We start from the raw sequence: 20,383 nt of genomic DNA, 5'->3' as shown, positions 1-20,383 counted from the left end.
GACCTGTGTTCTATATGTTGTTGAGTTGTGTTCTTACAGTATCTCAAATGTTTCCATCAATTCTCAAACCAGAGAAATTTGTGATTTTAATCATTGTAACGTTTCTTTTGGTCACCTGTTTGTCTGACAGAAGCTCAACATTGACTTTTATCTAGTTTTAAGCCACATACACTTTTGACACCTTGGTGGTTTTCAGTTCTATATTTGAAGCAGATGAAGGATTTTAGTCGTCGGACGTCTGGATCTGAAGTTATCAGAGAAACAAGCTGAGGAAATGTTAGACAGCTCAGCTCCCAGCTGCTGGAGACGTCCTGTCCTGTGTCACTGAAGAGCGTCGCTGAATCTCTGCTTTTTAAAGGTAAACTGCTTTCTGGGTGTTTCTACTGGTTTTAATCCCCTGGTGTGTTTGTTATGGAGAGGAGGACACCTCTGTGGATAATTCAGCTGCTGGTAAAAACCTGCTGAACGTCTGCTTCATAAGTTATCAGAGAAACAATCAGAACAAAGGTTAGCATCAATCTCAACTCCAGCTCTTCCCTGAGTCTCTGTCCTCCGTACAGCGTCGCTCAAACACTGACTTTAAATGTCAAACTGCTTCATTCACCAGTTAGAATCCCCAGGTCTGTTTGATTTCCTGAACCACTCACACTGAAGGAATCCAAACCGGGAGCAGCCTACGGTAATGGTGGTAAAGACAACAACTCCCATGATCCCACGCTATTTCATGACATCACCCAATGCTGTCTTTTGTTATTGCTTTGATTGAGAGACCCATAGAGGCAGAAGTTAGACTGTGTGTTTAAGTTTACATGCAGTGTGTGATTTTTTTCTCTTAATTGCATCTGTGTGAGTTTGTGCACTTCAAGTATTTATTTGTTTGTGCTGTTTAAAGTGTTTTCATATATAATCCTTTTTAAACGATCCAAATTCAGTCATCTTAGGGCGTTTTCACACTTGGTCCCACTCAGCCCTCAAAACAAATAAAGAAAAATTGACTACACTAAGTGTACTTCTCCATTATCATTGACTTCTGTCGAACGTGTGTGTTGCGAGAGAAACAGAGCGTAGTGGACAGTTGTCATTTGATGGTTCGCTCTATATGTAAAAGTACAGTAGTTACTTCCTCGCCCATCAGTCTTGCTGTCGTTACCATGGTTCTGTCTAGGTGTTTTACAGCCTGTGATCGGTGTACAGCAGGATTAAAACACACAACGTGAACCTGCAGCACTGAAAGAGACACAGAGTGAAGACACTTGAATCTGGCACATTTACATCACACTGATAATTCATGCGTGCGACCTGCTGTTAACAGTCTCTGAGTGAAGGTGGTTGTTTGTCATGAGTGTGTGTGTGTGTGTGTGTGTGTGTGTGTGTGCTGTTACAGGTCGGGCTCATGTGTCCACTGACTTGTTGAAGTTGATGAGCCAGATGGTGACCTCAGCAGGCGCCACCTGGTCCCAGTGGATGGTGTAACCTTTAGCAAGTGTGATCACAGGTTGGAACTGCTGGTAGTGTTTCCTCTTCCCAAGGGCGCCCTCTAGTGTCAGAGGCCGATCAGGGTACTCATCCCTCACTATGTCCATGTTCAGGTTGGCAGGGTTACGAGTCTGGACGTAGATCTGAAGAGAACAGAAGAGAGTTAGATGCCGTGGGCTCAGGTTTACCCGTTATTTCATCCATGTAGTCATTCAGACTGAGACAGAAACCTGGCGCGTGACCATGAAAACAAAAAAAAACTAAACAGCTGTCAACTGATGAAACTAATTAACATTCATATATTAAAAATCTTCTCCTTTTTGACATCTGTGAAGTTTTTCATTGACCCAAAGTGAGTGACTCTAATGGTTTGGTGAACTGCTCATTAAACCATGACCTGGTTTTACATGAGACTATGTAACTTTTAAAAGAGAGCTGAAATCATGAGCAATAGATACAATACCGATATTGATCCCAATACAGTGTGTGGACTGTGTTCCAGTGTCAATCTGTTTTCATTTTCCTCAAAACACATCGAACACACTGAATATTACAAACAACACATTTTCAAAAAATGCTGTCATAAATAATCTCAATATTTGATCAGGAGTTATCCAAGACATCCGCACTATTAACCATCTACAACAGCTCCAGCTAATTAGCGCAACACCCATGAACAATTCAGCCAACTAAGATATGTATGAATGATTTCTCATTTCCCACAAACACATCAAGTTATTTATGATTCTGCAGAACTCTGAGATTTGGAAATGCATGTGATGAACTGACGCTAAACAGGGTGTAGCAGAGGGTAGATTTGTGTTTGTGAAGGCTGATCTGTGAATGTGGGTGTTTGGTGTGTGTGTGTGTGTGTGTGTGTGTGTGTGTGTGTGAATGTGTGTATGAGTTTGACCCCTGTTCACCCACCTGTGCGTAGCGGCCGCTGCAAATAGCAGCTTTCCAGTCGGGCACGTCGATGCAGTCAGGGTGACGGAGCAGCCAGTTGTCCTCTTTCACCAGGAAAGCTCCGGGATACTCGCTGACTGAGCCGTCAATGTCGTGGAAGACGGTCGTCTTGTCCCCGTCCATCTGCATCTTATTAAACCAGGGACCCGGTTCCCCAAAAAACACCCGAGACGTGATCTGCAGCAGAGGGATCGAGTGAGAGGCAAACATTTGAAGCTCACAGTGGGTGTTTTATGCTCATATGCTGGTTTCCAAATGTTCTATACTTGATATAAATATGGCTAAAGAATCTCCATATAAAAATATCCAAATTTTTTTAAAAGGATCAGATTAACTTGATCTGAGTTTTAATTTCTTTACACATTTTTGATAAAAACTTGAAAAACAGAAAACATGGATACAGTGAGATTGTTAGTGATGATTTTTTTTTATCCCCATTTGATTTCAAAGTAAAATCAGTTCCACCAAAACCTCTGGATTCATCAGTCCAGATGTTTTAAGCCCTACACACTGACTCACAGGGACGTGGTCAAAGGTGATGTCGGTGACGTTGTTGTTGGGGCAGCTCTGCCACGAGTTGTTGAGCCTGAAGCCAAAGGCGCTGGTGTGACGTCCATCCAGAGCTGTGTATTTCCGAAATGTACAGTTCTGCACGTTGATGGGGCCGTCGTAGATCTGCATGCCCCGGATAGGAAAATCACTGAAACACAGACACACACACGTTTGTACAGCTATCTTTGTCGGGACCTGTCATTGACATAATGCAGGAGACCAGAAGAGAGCGTGAACATTAGCTTACAGTCATCAGGTGGACACACACGTCTCCATCGGAAAGCTAATGTTGCTCTGTGTCTGCAAGTTTGAAGTTTAGCTTGTTGAGGTTTAGCTTGTTGAGGTTTAGCTTCCTGAGGTTTAGCTTGCTGAGGTTTAGCTTGTTGAGGTTTAGCTTGTTGAGGTTTAGCTTCCTGAGGTTTAGCTTGCTGAGGTTTAGCTTGTTGAGGTTTAGCTTCCTGAGGTTTAGCTTGCTGAGGTTTAGCTTGCTGAGGTTTAGCTTGTTGAGGTTTAGCTTGTTGAGGTTTAGCTTCCTGAAGTTTAGCTTGTTGAGGTTTAGCTTGTTGAGGTTTAGCTTGCTGAGGTTTAGCTCTGGTTTAGTCTCCTCCATTTCAAAAATATCTGACTAGTTATTGGCTTGTCGCTAACTTTTTTTTTTTCTCCAGAGATTTGTCACTGTTGAAAACACCACTGAAGAAAGACTGAAACAAAAACAGTAAAGTTGCTGGCTCCGAAACAATGAGCTGAAAAACACGTCTCATATTATATAACCATATGTCAGGTACCACATCATGTGCAAGTATATTCCAGTTGAAAAAGTCAGTGTTTTAGATGTGTTGTATAACAATGTGAACACCGTCTGATGTGTTCAAGGTCAGACACACACCAGGACGTGGTGGTACAGTGGAAAAACAGACGGACTAACGACTATGATTCACATTCTGCAGTGTGTGCATGACTCCCTGCCTTGGATGCTGATGAAAATCTTTTTCTATCCAGTGGCCTTCATAAAATGTTCAGCGCGGCACAGCGTGAGAGCACGATGGCAATCGCATGCCTGACTTTATCTAGTTGCATCAAAGAAAGTCAGGCTCAATATGAAGCATCCAGACTGAAGCCCTTTATGTGGACTTCTCTTTTCCCCACACAATAAAGGAATCTGTGATAATTCTACTGTTGAGACATTCCTTCTTTACTCTGCCAAGTGGGCCGAGGCTGATTCCGAGCATTCCGAGTCTGTCTCCCACACATACCAGCCTCTATTAAACTAGCACTCCACCCAAAATCTATCTTTGGAGTTTGAAGCACTGGGCATGAAGAGCGGCTGTCAGACGTTCTCACTGTGCTCCTTCAAGAAGAAAAGCAGCTGTGCTCAGGTTCAATTAACGTCAGCTCAAAAAGATTACAGAGGCAACAACTAACCCATGGTAGAGAATCTCCACAGTTGGTCAAACATTTCTCCATTGTCCGTCCATATATCGTCACTTAACACACAGTTTACATTAAGGGTGACCAGACGTCCCCATTTCCCAGGAGCAGTCCCTGTTTTTGGTGGACTGTTTGCAGAAATGCCCCCTTTTTATTACATGGGTAAAAACATTGGAAACTAGAAATGTGGTTCCACATTTGTGCAAAATAACACTTGGTATCCATAACCCACACATATGAGGCGTTGATTACAATGCAAAACAGTTTCTGTCTGTAACTTTATCTTTCATAATGACATTTATCTGAAAAGTGTTTCATTGGTCCCTGCTCTCCCCTGTGGTCTACTGCAGTTTCAAACTGGGTTACATTAGGTCTAGACATCAAGGTTCCACAAAACAGTATTTCACTGACTATGTTGAAATGGGAGCGTTTACATGTGCATGAGACTTATTCCTGCTGCCTGGACTCTGCTCTATTTACCACTTTGCACTACCACCAGATTTGGCTTTTTCACTGGGTCACCAGTATACCATAACCACAGTAATAGTGATAGTAGTGTCCATATAAACACACTCAACATATTTAGGACCTTAAATGCTTTTTTAAAAATAATGGTTATATGTATCGTAGATGTCTTTCACTTTTTATCAGCATTAACTGATCTTTCAGCTGCTTGAGCGACCAGCTGAAATGACAAAATCATACAAATCATTTGTTTTGAGTCCCTAATGTGGCAGCATACACAGCTGATAAAACCAAACCAACGAGCTGAAAGAGACAATAATTTTCACTTACATGCCACGTGGCAAGGTCCTGCCAGTGAGGTCAGAACCCCCGGGTCCCCAGATCCGGGTGTCAGGGAGAGGCATCCCGTGATTGTCACTTTCACCCACAAACAGCGAATTCTTCACCTGCTGGCGAGAGCCGTCATCGTCTGGAAACGTCCCTCCACTGCACACACATGACAGGGACAGTTAGAGTCTGGAAGAACCAAATGTAGTGATAGTAGCATTGCTAAGAGTAGATGTAGAAGTACAGTACTCTACAGTTGTTTTCTTGATGCTATAGTGAGAATTCCCTTTATTTACATTACTTGTAAGTCTGACTGTGTTTCTTTGTTGAGTAAATGTAGCTTTAAATAAATATGAATCCACCACAGGTCAATAATCTGTTGTCATCCCCAACACTTCACTTCAATGACGTGAACAAAAGCACAAATAAAAACAACTTGTTTCTCTATTGTCACACACTGACAGGTGACTATTGAGAACAAAAAAACAGCGTTAGTTAACAGAGAGTTATTACAGAGAGTTATTACAGAGGTTATGGGGGCCAAAAAAAAATAAAATACAGACATAAGGAAGAGGAAGTCCGTGGTCAGTTTGGTACAAATGAATAACTGATTAATTTCTTTATTTACTTAATTGCAGTTTACATGAAGCTAAACTGTTAAGTAGTTTTCGTCTAAGATGGATACACATTACATCTGCTGCATTGTCTCTCTCTGTATAACAATGTTCATCTGTGTTGTATTAAATAAAAGCAGGTCAGTGCAGCACAGCACCTCGAGCATGTGTGTGTCTGTTATCCACATACTTTGTGTACTTACTAATATTCATATCATGCTCAGTGATGCAGAAATACACAAAGAACTTTGAAAACTATAGAGCCAGTCTTCCCCTGTTTGAATACAAATAAAAAGGAAATTTTACCTAGCACCAATTTTTTCACAACCAGATCATTTTCACCTGTCAGGCTGGTACTCCTCTAAGTAATGTATAAGGGCAATATTGAGGAAAAAAAGAAATCTTCAATTTTGAGGATAAAGTCTTAATATTATGAGAATAAATAACTTCACAAGAACTCATAATATAAAAAAAGTCATAAATATATGAGAATTAAAAATGTAAAATTTTGAGAGAAAAAAACATAATTTTTAGGAATATTACAAGCAACCAATCAAACAGGTGAAAGGACAGTCAGTGTCAGCCTGCTGCTTCTGGCAGCTGCTGTTTGTCTCTCTGACAATAGAATAGACTCAGTTTCTTCACAATCTTTTCAGTGTCCTGATGATGATGATGATGACGATGATGATGATGATACTGATGAGCCAAAAGTTGAAGTATCTCCTTATTTTTTAAGTAGAACTTCACAGGATGCTCAATGTTTCACATTTTAAAGCTTCTGATATCCCCCCTCTAAAACAACATGTGACCTAAAATTACAACTTTATTTTCATTATATTATGACTTTATACTTGTAATTTCACATTTCTTTTTTTCCTCAACGTGGCACTAATACTACTCAGCCTGTGAAAACAGCTGTGTGATATGTCAGAGGTTCTGGAGGAGAATAAATCTGATAACCATCAGATTGGGTTTCGGAGAAGAGAAAACTTGAAGTTTTAAAGTGGGAGTGTAGAATCCAGGCTCTTTAGATTGGAGCTTGAGCCAGACTAGAGATAAAGCGTCACGATAGCTTGGCCCCTGGCGCCCCTGATTCTTTTTTAAATATGCGTTTTGAGAGTTGCCCAACTTTATGGATGTAAAACTAAACAGCTGGGGAACGCTGTACATCTGTGCATGCATATCACATCTACTCTACATGTATACAGAGTCTGTCAGGAGTCTGTCAGGGGTAGTTCCATTAAGAAAACACATTAAACCACATTTTAAAATGCCAGACCTTACCTTGCGAGAGTGAGGCCAATGCCATTATCAGCAAATCTAAAGCAGAAAAAGAGAATATTATTTCTGAGGCTTCAGAGAACACACACACCTACACAAACACGTCTGAAGGAGATAAAGTTATTATTAAATAAAGATGAAAATAGGACTTAAACAGGAATTAATTTCTCACTTTCATCTCTGTCATTAAATGTGCAGAAAAAAAAACAACCACAGGTACCACAGGTACCTGAGACTCTCAGTTGACAAACTTCACTCAGACAAACACTTACACCCACTGAGCACTTTCTTAGGAACACTGAAGCTCGCTGAACTCATGATGATGACACCAGTTTGAGACATGGGGCATGATCCTGCTGGAAGGAGCCGTTAGAAGATGGTGAACTGTGGCCATGAAGGATGAACATGGTCAGCAACAATACTCAGATAGACTGAGACGTTCAGACTGTGATTGTGTTACGTTGGAAGATTGCTGGAGGGGGGAGCACAACTAAGAAATAATCCGAAATTCAGGCAAAACAAAAACAAAAAACAGAATCACCAGGAGACAGTTGGAAACAAAACAGATGAAGTGAAGAAAAGGCACAGACTAAGAAACACAGGGGAGGCAGGGATGATTGGACAAAAGTGAAACACATTAGTGCGCGGCAGGCAATCCCAACAGAGGGAAACTGGACAAAGACAAGGGCCCAATTCTAATATGGCCCCTATGCGCTCCCACTCAGAGACGGAGTGTAACTCTGTGTGGAGTCACATTCAGGGTTTCTTCATTAGGCAAGCTTTGGGACGCCCTCACCTTTCTCCGATGCAAGTCCTAACATAAAGAGTCAGTACAAATAGTCTTTAGAGAGGCAGACTATAACAGATCGATTGGTATCACGGGCCTAGAATGCTCCAAGATTAACGCCATCACACCACCACCACCAGCCTGGACTGTTGAGACAAGGCAGGTTGGCTCCATGCATTCAGACTCGTAGCCTACCATGTGCTGCCTCAGCATAAATCCAGATCTTCACTCTGAAGCTTCTTTGCTCAGCACAGTTGTAATTGAGTGGTTATCTGAGTGTCTGTAGCCTTTCTGTCAGCTCCAACCAGTCTGTCCATTCTCCTCTGACCTCTGACCTCTCTCATCAACAAGGTGTTTCCTCCACGAGTAAGTAGTAATTCACTGAGATCACATGTTTTCCACATTCTGATGTTTGAACAGCAACTGACGCTCCTGACCTGTACCTGCAGGGGTTCTATTCATTGCACTGCTGCCACATGATTGGCTGATATAAGCAGAATAAGCAAGCATACAGGTGTTCCTAAGAAAGTGCTCAGTGAGTGTATATTCACTCATTTGCTTGATATAAGTATTTCCTGTTTTGCAGCACTACTCACTGGCAGTCATCCAGCCACACATCCCCTCCTCTCAGCCAGGCTCCGTGGTCCTGGTTCTTATAGGCCACAAAGTGGTGGATGAGAGCCGGGACTCTGGGTTTGAAGGGGTCAGCATCCTGGTGGGGGCCATACCTAAAGAAATCCACAGCGCCCGCAGCAACACAGACGTACACAGAGTTGAGAAAGTTTGAGTGTTTGCATTTCATGATATTAAGTTATGCTTTTGTATCCAAGGTTACGGAGTAGTACAATGTCGTCTAACACAGTTATACTAAACATATGATTCAATGTATGAAATTCAAGCTCCTCTACTCCACATCATGTTCTGTATGCGCATGAATTGTTTCTGATACGTGACTCAGCACTGTAATACTTAAGTCTGGTTCAGGACTTAGGTCCAGCCCCAGTAATCTTTCCTCCTGAGAGTTGTCATGGTTTTGGGAACTGATCTCGCCCTTTACAGTCCAGTTCGCTAGCCCAGTTTTTTGTTTTTAATGCTTCAAGATTTAAGATTCAATTTAATTATCGTTATGCAACACAAGATTGTGTAACGAAATTACAGATGTGGTCGCTTTATGCTGCTCACAAAAAACAAAAGGAATGAATAAATCATGGAGTAATTAAAATAAAACTCTTGGAGGATGATTTCAGGAGTCTCAGTCTGAGGAAAGAAACTGGAAAAGTCTGGTGGTACAGCTGAGGATACTTCAGCATCACCTGTCAGACAGCAGCAGGATGAACAGGCTGTGGCTGAGTGGGTTTTGTCTTTTTTGGGCTCCGTGCAGACATCTCGCCTCACCTCACCTCACCTCACCTCACCTCACCTCACCTCACCTCACCTCACCTCACCTCACTTCACCTCATTGATATCACTCATGCTCCGTAGATGGGTACTGATGATGTTCTGGGTGGTTTTAATCACCTGCTGCAGAACCTTCCTGTCCTGACATCTCCTGCCTTCTCCAGTGTGTGCTTTCTATTGCTCCTCCTTCAGTTTCCTTAAAGTTCCTAAAAGTAATGTTTTAACTCTTCAAAATCCTCTGCTACGATTACTATTTTGTTTAACATAGTTTTCACACATTGAAAATCTCATCTCCTCTTACATCCTGACTGAGAAATGTGGATCAGGCCTTTAGCCCCGCCCACCACCTGCTGTCTCCAGGTGGACAGGTGAAAGAGCAGAGAGCATCAAGATGGTGAAAGGAGGAAACATCAGAGAGACTCAGCCACATGTTTGAGCCTCAGTCAGACCCAGACTCAGATGAGGAGTCTGAGACCAGAACCAGAGACTAGCAGACGGATCAGAACACTTAGCGTAGTTAGCATCTTTTATTTGTTTATGTTGTTTGTTAGCTTGTAACTGGCAGTGGCTGACACAGTGTTAGTGGTTGTGCTAATGCTAAGTCTCCCTCTCTGTACTGACAAGGCTTGAGGTTTATTTAGCCCCGCCCCCCATCCCCACCAGTTGACGAGATTGGTTCCTTAGGTTTGTGACGTATGAAACCCTGGCTGTCTGAATCTGTGTTTATGAGACTGTCATTGGTTCAGTGCAGTTCAAGGTGGAAACACTCAGTCATGGAGTTGATGATTATTTCTCTCATCATATGTCTTGTGTTATATAAAAACATCATATGGATGTTAACAAGGTGAAACACTGGATTTTCATCAGAGGGTCTTTAAGAAACAAGTGGAGATGTGTGATGAACATGACAGCTTCTCTGTGAGCTTGATTCCTAGGAACCTGAAACTGTTCACATGCTCCACTTCAGCTCTAAACAATCAGCTTCTTGGTTTTGTTGGAGTTAAACTACAGGCTGTAAATACACTAAATGGCTGTTGAAAAATTGCTGCTGGCTTCATAAATTAGGTTTATATGATAAAAATCTTGATGTTGTAGCTTTAATAGATAGCTATTCATATACTCTTAGCAGAAAATAACAGCATCCTGTTTTCAGGTGAGGTGAGGTATGAAAGCTTTGTGAGAAAGACACGATGCTGAAGAGGGAGTGGTGTGTCGGGTGTGTCGAGTCAAATGCTTTTATTCTACTTTTGTACTTTTACTGCTGTAATATTATAGCAAACACCACTCAGGAGTCTGACCTGGCTCCAATCAGAGACAAGAAGGGTCTTTTGTCCTTGTCGTTAGCCTTGGTGGTCTTTACTCCATTATCAAGGATCATCCCAGCCTGGAACAGAAAGAAGATCATCTATGTGTTAAACACAAAAAATAAAGAATAATGGTAAATAGTTGCAATAGTAAAGACTAATTGTTAACATTGTTCCTAATACACAATATAATGGTTGTTATTGTCCATTAGCAAGGACTTGTAGGACACTATTGTTCTGTAAGAAACGACCCTACAGGTCAAGCAGCAATAACACTTGTGTTTTGTTGTTAGGTGACTCCTGGTGGCTGCAGCATTACGACGGGGGCAAGCGAGCTCAGGGGATGCAGTATAAAGATCACTAAAGTGTGCATCAGGACCAGTTTGGGTTGGATGGATGAGTCAACTTAACTCAGTTACTTTTGTCCATGACTGTTCCATAACCTAAGCATGTGTTTATTATTGTAACCATGGTGACAATGGTCCGGTACCATGCTGCTGATACGATCCTACGCTTGTATTCAATGCCTTTATTGTCATTGCAAAGTGTACAAAAAAAAAAAAAAATGTCTCCAGTGGTACATACAGTAACATAAACTACAGACAAGTGGACACATTACAGTTTGTATAAATAATATACAAGAAACAATAAATGCCATAAAAACAGAGCTATAAAAGGAGAATAAGTATGTGTTCAGTTATATTGCACATAGGTAAATTACACAGATAATATTGCTCAGGTTCAGGGTATTATTGCACGTGTACAGGATACTGCTTGGTTATGTACTTGTTATTAGCCTGATTGTCAGCAGTTTAGCCTCTAATGGATAAAAACTCGTCAGGAATCTGGAAATGCGTGTTTTTAAGCACCCAGAGGGCAGCAGGGTGAAAAGGTGGTGACCTGGGTGAGATGAGTCTCTTGTGATGTTTGTGGCCTGACAAAGAGAGCGGGTACTGTGAACCTCTAGTGATGATAACTGAGTGCCAGTGATTTGTTGTGCCAGAGGGGAAACCACAGCAGCGAGCCACAGGTGAGAAGACGTCCAATGATGCAGCCATACAGGGACAGAAGCAGCTGCTGGGACACGTTGCCTCTTTTCAGTGTCCTGAGAAAACACTGCCGCTTCTGTGCTTTCTTCACCAGAGCAGTAACGTTTAGGGCCCATGTGAGATCCTGGGAGATGTGTGCACCCAGAAGTTTGAAGGTCTGTATCTAACTCTTGTCTGTATTTGAAATGAATATGAAAAGAATATGAAAACGCTCTGCAGGCTTCTCACTGAACCTGCTCTGCTTTAGTGGAGCTGAAACCATTATTTCCTGCTTGCGTGCAGGAAGACCGTGAGTGTTGTTGTGAAACACGTCGGGCTCGGTAGCAGAGGACTTACACTACTCTTATGTGGTTCTTTCCAGGCTCATGTTGAACAGCCGGGGATCAGGTCTTAATTAGCAGCAGTGCACACAGATGAAATCAGATGCAGCTGCTCTCGTTTATATCATCAGTCTTAATGAATATTCTGCACAACTGTGTGGCCCTGACGGTGTTTATGGTTGGTTTAATGAAGCTGCTATTTAACCCTGACCTGCCGACGTTTGGCTCTAGTATTCAAATGTAAGTGGGTAGTTGTAAAATGGGAATTTGTTTAATAATGTAATACAAGGAGCTGAGGGTGAGTGTGTAATAGTTTAAAGCTGCTTTAAGTTATTCTTGACCACAGTTCTTCAGGCTGAGATCAGCCAACACTGACAACAAGCTCTATTGAGAACAACACTTCAGATTGTGCTGTGTTTTTTTTTCACCTCTCCAAAGACAAAAACACAAGAGCGAAAGTAAAAGGAACTGATTATACAGTGTTTGTCTGTCTGCACTATAAGTTTTCCATGCCTGGCTACATTAGTAACCTACAGTGGCAACCTACCACTACTTCCAAAGCCACGTGTTAGTATCATTAACTAACTACTTTGTATGTGGGGTCATATACGTTAGGAAAAGTTATAAAAAGTTAGTTAGAAAAGGTCTAGTTCAGGACTGAAGCTGGTGTTACCAGACCTGGGTCAGATCTGAGGGTCCTGATTGTGGCTCTGTCCTGCTGGTTAATGGATTTAGGGATGTTTGTGATGACTTTGCTAAATGAATTGATCTGTCCTGATCCTATTGTCTGGGACTTGTACACTTGACAACAGTAATAATTGGGTATGGCTTAGCAAAGGGTCAATCACCGGCTTTCACATCCAGAAAAACACAGTAACATCCTGTATGGTCCATATCAGTCCAGTATTCTCTCCTTTGAGCTCTGGCTTGGTGTCTGCTAACTCTTGACCTGCTGCTCTGTTTACATCGGCTCTCCGGTGTTTCATGGTGAGCAGGTGGTGTCCACTTTGGAACAGCCATCAGAGGCAATAAGGAGTTCAGTATCTTGCCCAAGGACACTTTGACATGCAGACTTCTGATTAGCGGACGACCCGCTCTACCTCCAGAGCCACAGCCGCCCCAACATGAACCTTTTGAATATCAGAAACATTGCTTTATAGAACTTTTAAGGTCTAGTGACACAGGGATACCTAACTGAAAGCTTTAAATTCCACAACCAGTGGAAATGGAAACATTTGACGCAACTTTCATCACAGTAAAATAAGAGCAGTAACGCTGGAAGCCACACTCAGTCAGTCTGTCACTTCAAAACAAAGACACAATCACTGTGTTGCCAACCTGCAGCCCTGACATGACCTTTCCTCTCACTAACGTCCCGGGGTGGCAGCCTGACATGAGTTATGCTCCTATTAGGATGATCCAAATTCAAAGCGAAGAAGAGAAGCAAAGACTGAGATGGGAAAGAAAGAAATCACCGTTGGGGGCAGAGAAAAGAGGGCGATAACAATAACACTTCCTCTCCACCAACGCCTCATAAATCTCTCCCTGCTTGAGCTGTGCTGGGCTTAATGCCGCAGGCGCCTCTGAAACCTCTCCCGTCCTCTCCATCTCATCCCTCTCCTCCGGCTTTCCTCTGTTTTTGTTGTCTGTCCTCGATTTTGTTATTCTCACTATTCACCTACTGCTCTTCCTCTCTGTTTAGCATGGCAGGTCACATGTGGCAGGCGTCACAGTGTGGAGTCGTGCTCTTTGCTTAGCTCTTAGCGATGCAGTGTTTTTATTCAGAAAATGTATTAAGAATAAATAATGATAAATTACAGATTTCTTTAAAACAAAAACAGGAAATAATGAGTTAGAAATGTATTAATATGCTGTATTTGCTGCTGATTTTAATCCCTGGTGACACTTTGGAAAAACAACATGAATAAACCAGTAACAACATTTTTAGGTCAGTGTGATGTACTGAAATGGAAGCAGCCACTGATCACTTCAGTAAGTGTCATTCTCTGTGTGAGAAGTTTAATGGAACATGTTCAGTGTTGGGAAAGATTAATGTCATTTTCCAGTTAGTTCTTGGTAAAACTTGTGGAGTGGGAGAAATCAGAACATGATCTGAGAATAGAAACAAGTGAGTAAAATCTCAGCAACACAAACAATATGTCGCATTCAAAGACCTAAAGTTCTAATCTTTTAACAACCAACCTTGGGGCCAGATGCATAAAAGATGCGTACACACAAAAACCATGCGTGCACAATTTATTAACAGAATGTTAATTCTTTTACTTTTACTAAAGTAAACTAATGCATGTCTTTACCTCAGTTTCACAATCAGTGAAATTGTTATTCTTTCTCATCTTTCAAGTACTTATAATGTACACATCTTCCTATTTATGGTTGATGTGTTATTTTTCTACCTTATACTATTGTTATTATATGTTTTTTTTTTCTTCTACCCCATTTCCTATTCTGTACTAAGTTAATTTCCCCAGTGTGGGATCAATAAAGGCTTATCTTATTTTATCTTATCGCATCTTAGCCAATTGTGGGGGTGGAAATGAGGCTCATATTGCGCCCAATTTTTCGGTGAGTGAGATTTATAAAGCTGAACCATGTGTATGCTCATCTTTATAATTCTCATTAAAAGAATGTGTACGTATATTTCTAGTTTTGTGCGTCACATAGGTGGTCATGAATTTATAAAGTTCTATGAAATGAAGAGTTTTATGCTTTTGTAAATGCTTTAGTTGAGTGCAACACTGCTGTAAAATATGGTTCAGTGTATTTAATATGTAATTGTAGTGTGAACACTGACACATCCACCCTCACACTCACCCTGTAGTTGGAGTGGGCTCTGTTGTTGGTGAACTGGCCCATAGGTTTGTGTTCAGTGTGTCCGGGGGAGTACAGACCCTCTGAGGGGCCAGTGGGCACATGGTGGAAGATGAACCAGAAACCTGTTTCCTGAGAGATCACACACACACACACACACACACACACACACACACACACACACACACACATACATTTATTTATTTTGTTGATTTTTAAAGAGAAAAGAAGTAAATAACCACTGCAGCAAGCAGACATTAAAGTGAGCCTTTGTTCAAATGTTAATGAACTCTTATTTCATGAACTGAAAAAAACCTGAAAAAAATCAACTGTAATTGTGCCATGTGCAAAAGTTTAGGCACCCATCTACTTGTAGCAGCGGTCTCCTACAGGTGGTTCGTGAGCTCCCAGCAGCTCACCTCCTGTTTTAGAGCAGCTCACCCAAAGGCTCAGACAATACAGTCTGTACAAACCATGGATGCCTAGTACAAACTTTAAACAACACAACTTCACTCAGTAAATCTGCTCCAAATGAACTAAATCACCCCCCCCCCCCCCCCCCCACACACACACACACACACACACACACTCTTCAACACCTAATAATTATCTGTCAGTTATCAGTCAAACGAGTTACTGTCAGGTCTGTTTACATCAGATCTGCAGTAGGCAACATACAGTGATAGCAACTCTTCTAATAACAGAACAGATATAAACTAAACTTTCTCAAGTAACAGGAAACATGTTGCCATGGATACAGTGAATTAAACTGTGGGTTTCAACTTGAGCCCTGTTGTTTTTTTTTAGCCCACGTTTGTTTACACGTTGGAAAATGAAGTAACTGAATGATCTATTTTAACTTCCTGTTTGTTATCTACCATTGATGTAGTGACAACTATCACTGATCACTGACTGAGGAGCTTCTTCTTCTCTGATCTCTGATCAGATTTATGGAGGTTTATTTGCAGTGTTGTTTTCATGTCTGTGTTCTGACTGAATCATGACTCAGATTGTTGTCTGATGTTTTCTGATTCAGGTGTTTTTGGATGTCGATGTTTGATGACTTTTTAAATGATCTGACATTACAGAGTTATTAACCCCATACGAGCCTGTACGCAGCCTGAAATGCTCGGGTCAAGAGGCAGAATCAGTAACTTCTTTTAAATCACTTCTTAAAACTCATTTTTATAGACTTGCTTTTATGTTATGCGCATGTGTGTGTGTGTGTGTGTGTGTGTGTGTGTGTGGGTGTCTCTATACAGCATCTGCTCCTTCTAACTGTCCTTATTTATACTGAAGCATATTGTTTGTCCTCCCTCTCTAACTCCACCATATGTCTGACCTGCTAAACTTATTATTATTATTGTTGTTATCATTTGGTTTAGACATCAGTTTGAGTGTTGAGTTATGATATGTGAATAAATGTGAGCAGTAATATCAGACATGAAGAGCTCTCAGAAACTTTTATTTTGTCAAAGTAGCTCTCAGAGTAAAAAAAGGGTTGGAGAGACCTGAGTTAAAGTCTCCAGACTTCATTAAGTGTGTTGGACATATTCTGCTTTGGGGCTGTGTGGCAGCCAGTGACACAGGAAACACAGAGAGAAGAGTCACTGAATATACAGAGTTGCAAACGTCCAAAGATCCAAAGCAAACCTCAAAATCCACCATGAACTACCTCAAGACACACAAGCTGCAGCTTTGGAATGACTCACACAGACTCACACAGACACACACAGACTCACACAGACACACACAGACACACACAGACACACACAGACTCACACAGACACACACAGACACACACAGACTCACACACACACACACACAGACAACACAGACACACACAGACACACACAGACTCACACAGACACACACAGACTCACACAGACACACACAGACACACACAGACACACACAGACACAAACAGACTCACACAGACACACACAGACACACACAGACTCACACAGACACACACAGACACACACAGACACACACAGACACACACAGACACACACGGACTCACACAGACACACACAGACACACACAGACTCACACAGACACAAACAGACACACACAGACTCACACAGACACACACAGACTCACACAGACACACACAGACACACACAGTCTCACACAGACACACACAGACTCACACAGACACACACACAGACACACACAGACTCACACAGACTCACACAGACTCACACAGACACACACAGACACACACAGACACACACAGACACACACAGACACACACAGACTCACACACAGACTCACACAGACACATACAGACTCACACAGACACACACAGACTCACACAGACACACACAGACACACACAGACACTCACAGACACACACAGACTCACACAGACACACACACAGACACACACAGACTCACACAGACACACACAGACTCACACAGACACACACAGACACACACAGACTCACACAGACACACACAGACTCACACAGACACACACAGACACACACAGACTCACACAGACACACACAGACTCACACAGACTCACACAGACACACACAGACACACACAGACACACACAGACTCAAACAGACACACACAGACTCACACAGACTCACACAGACTCACACAGACACACACAGACACACACAGACACATACAGACACTCACAGACACACACAGACTCACACAGACACACACAGACTCACACAGACACACACAGACTCACACAGACACACACAGACACACACAGACTCACACAGACACACACAGACTCACACAGACACACACAGACTCACACAGACACACACAGACTCACACAGACACACACAGACACACACAGACTCACACAGACACACACAGACTCACACAGACACACACAGACTCACACAGACTCACACAGACTCACACAGACACACACAGACACACACAGACACATACAGACACTCACAGACACACACAGACACACACAGACTCACACAGACACACACAGACACACACAGACTCACACAGACACACACAGACACACACAGACTCACACAGACACACACAGACCTCTGACTGAACATCACTGACAATCTGTGGGTGGATCTTGAACTGGCTGAGCTACCACAAAGAATCATTTTCCCCTCATGAAACAAAGAGTAACAGCGCATTAACATTTGAACAAAGGCTCATTTTGTACCGTTAGTTTGCTGCAGCGGCGTCGTATGTATTTACTTCAAAAAACAATGAGGAATGTTCCCAGAGGATGAACGTTTGTATTCAACTGTACATACAGAAACAGGTTGTCAAGACACAGGTTTTTTTAATTAGTAAAAATGTCGAACAATAAAGAACCGTGCACATCCACAGATTCATGTAGAGGCCTATTTGTTCATAAAATAAAAACGTGCACACGTCCACATGCATAACCACAGCCACTCTGCGTGTCAGCCTGTCTGTTTCAGTGTTGTTCTTCGCAGGTATGCAAATGAGAAAAGTTATTACACTGGCGAGGATAAATGAGATTCTATTCCGCCCGACATATCCTCGTGAAATCCCAGAGGCATGATCATAATTGGCACTCTATCATAGTGAAAGTGCGCCGGTGCTTCTGTCTGTTGTCTGCTTGATTCTGAAGTTAATAGGAGTATACAGCCATTAATCTGACCTGGCAACGTGGTAATGAGACCTCCACCTGGAGAGACATGGAGGAGGGTGGGGTGGGGTGGGGGATGAGTAGAAGGGGGAGAGAGGGGGAAGCTGGAGTGAGAAACTCACCTCTGAGCCTGCAGCAGCGCAGTTGATGAGGTTGTTATTGGGGTTGGCGATCCAGAAAGTTGAAGTCGCGCTATAGAGAGGGGGGGTGTTGGAAAGAAGGAAGAGGGGAAAGCTTGTTTATTGGCTCGCACACATATAGTTTGAACGAGTGATGTAGTGGTAAATAAAGACAGCAACAGTAACTGAGGGAGTTAGTTAAGACAGCTGTGTTGAACTGTGTTGAAAAGGTGTAGGTGAGAGTTAACACAGAACTTCCTTCTTGGCTTTGTGAATAGCAGTTTGACAAAGATAATCTTAACTCAAAGCTTTTCTTTTCTGCAATGTCCGTTACACTCACCACTTCTTTTTCTTTTTTTAATATGTTGATTGATTTTTCAAAAAACATTGTGATTGCATCGAAGCAACACACATTAACAACGACAGAAATAAAAATAAAAGGAGCAAAACAAAACAGAACATCTGGGCTCACAGACTCATTCACATTCAAACAGGTGAGAGACTCAGGATCTACATGAAAATAAAAGTAAAAATAATAAAAAGCTCATAGACAGGCGTCGCTCAGGTCTGTACTGCACAAACCCTCCAATCAAAATAACCATCCAAACCAATATCTGACATAAAAGACTTTTTTAGTACGAACTCATGCCAATATGTTTTGAATGGAACTTTATTTGTTCTCTAGAGTTTCCTTTTATATTTATCAGTAACAGAGGCGTTTGATTTCCCAAGTTACTTACATAGTGGTTCACACCCTGCAGCGACAGATAGAATTTTATTTACCACAGGCAATGGCTGAGAATGCCTATCTCTATTTTGCATTTGAACATTGTGGGGACGAGTCCATAGTAAACTTATGGCGTTGGGAGGGGGATGAATATTCAATAATAAATATACATTATGAGTTGAATTGCTTTCACTCTGTTACTGACGCTTTCCCAGGCATCGTTCCCATCATTGTCTGTAATCTCTATGTTGAGCTCTCTTTCACACTCTCCCATTCGTTCCCATTAACGCCTCCCGCCCACAGCGCATGTTTCCTTCCTCCTTCGCTTCTGAATGGTAAATGGCAAAGGCCCGATCTTACACCACACAGCGACACAGCTGGTGGCTAAAGCAAAGAGCTACAGGACACTGTTTACTAAACCTGTTGCAATTTACCATCACGGGGGCAAAATTATGCATTGCCACAGTTTTTCTGTTTAGTGGGGTATTTAAGATAACAGAGGGAAATGAGTGTTTTTGAATATTGGCTGAAGAGAAGACACTTATGGAAACGCAAGAGTGTGTTTATCGGAAAGAGCTATATGTGAGGAAATCTGATGTTAAAACTCCTTTGACCAGATTAACAGATAATAATAATAATAACAACAACTATAGTCCACGTGATAAATAATACAGTAGACCTGCTGTCAATCAAGATAAAAAAGAAAAGAAGCCAACTGTGGGAGACAGCAAACTAATGTTGTATGAGAAGTAACAGATTGTTGCATCACTCTCTTGTCTCATGTTCTCTGTCACTAAATGATCTCAGCAGAAAACATCTGAGACGACTGAGGAAACAGTTTGCTCAGTCGTCAGGTCACGTGATAACAGGTGGCTGTATATGGGGGTAGATGCTAACCCCTCTCTTTCTCTGACTGTCCACTCCTGACCTTTGACCTCTTCCCAGTGGTTGCTTTGAGCAGTTTTGGTCTGGTGCTCATAGACAGATGTTGTGTGTGTTCATTCCGTCTCTTGTCCAGGGTCCTCGCTGAAAAACTGATGTTTGCGGTGGAATTTTTTTTTTTACTTCCACTGCAGACTAACACTAACTCCCCCACAGCTCACAAAACACTGGGGCAATG

General features: G+C 42.0%; 1 protein-coding gene across 4 annotated transcripts in view; it reads right to left on the bottom strand.

Moving 5' to 3' along the window:
* cemip (cell migration inducing hyaluronidase 1) overlaps nt 1–20,383 on the bottom strand; it is a 188,722-nt gene that overhangs the window by 11,363 nt on the left and 156,976 nt on the right. For all 4 annotated transcript variants that reach the window (XM_056377399.1, XM_056377392.1, XM_056377384.1 and 1 more), the window contains exons 15-23: nt 18,540–18,609; nt 14,800–14,928; nt 10,593–10,678; nt 8,493–8,624; nt 7,113–7,148; nt 5,218–5,373; nt 2,962–3,142; nt 2,404–2,619; nt 1,408–1,619 (exon numbers count right to left, since the gene is read on the bottom strand). In XM_056377399.1, the coding sequence (XP_056233374.1) occupies nt 1,408–1,619; nt 2,404–2,619; nt 2,962–3,142; nt 5,218–5,373; nt 7,113–7,148; nt 8,493–8,624; nt 10,593–10,678; nt 14,800–14,928; nt 18,540–18,609 (1,218 nt within the window). The remainder of the gene's footprint in view (nt 1–1,407; nt 1,620–2,403; nt 2,620–2,961; nt 3,143–5,217; nt 5,374–7,112; nt 7,149–8,492; nt 8,625–10,592; nt 10,679–14,799; nt 14,929–18,539; nt 18,610–20,383) is intronic.

This window comes from Seriola aureovittata, chromosome 1 (assembly GCF_021018895.1).
Source record: "Seriola aureovittata isolate HTS-2021-v1 ecotype China chromosome 1, ASM2101889v1, whole genome shotgun sequence".
NCBI classification, from domain to species: domain Eukaryota; kingdom Metazoa; phylum Chordata; class Actinopteri; order Carangiformes; family Carangidae; genus Seriola; species Seriola aureovittata.
The sequence above is the reverse complement of the archived record's forward strand: the minus strand, read 5'-3'. Positions and strand labels throughout refer to the sequence as shown.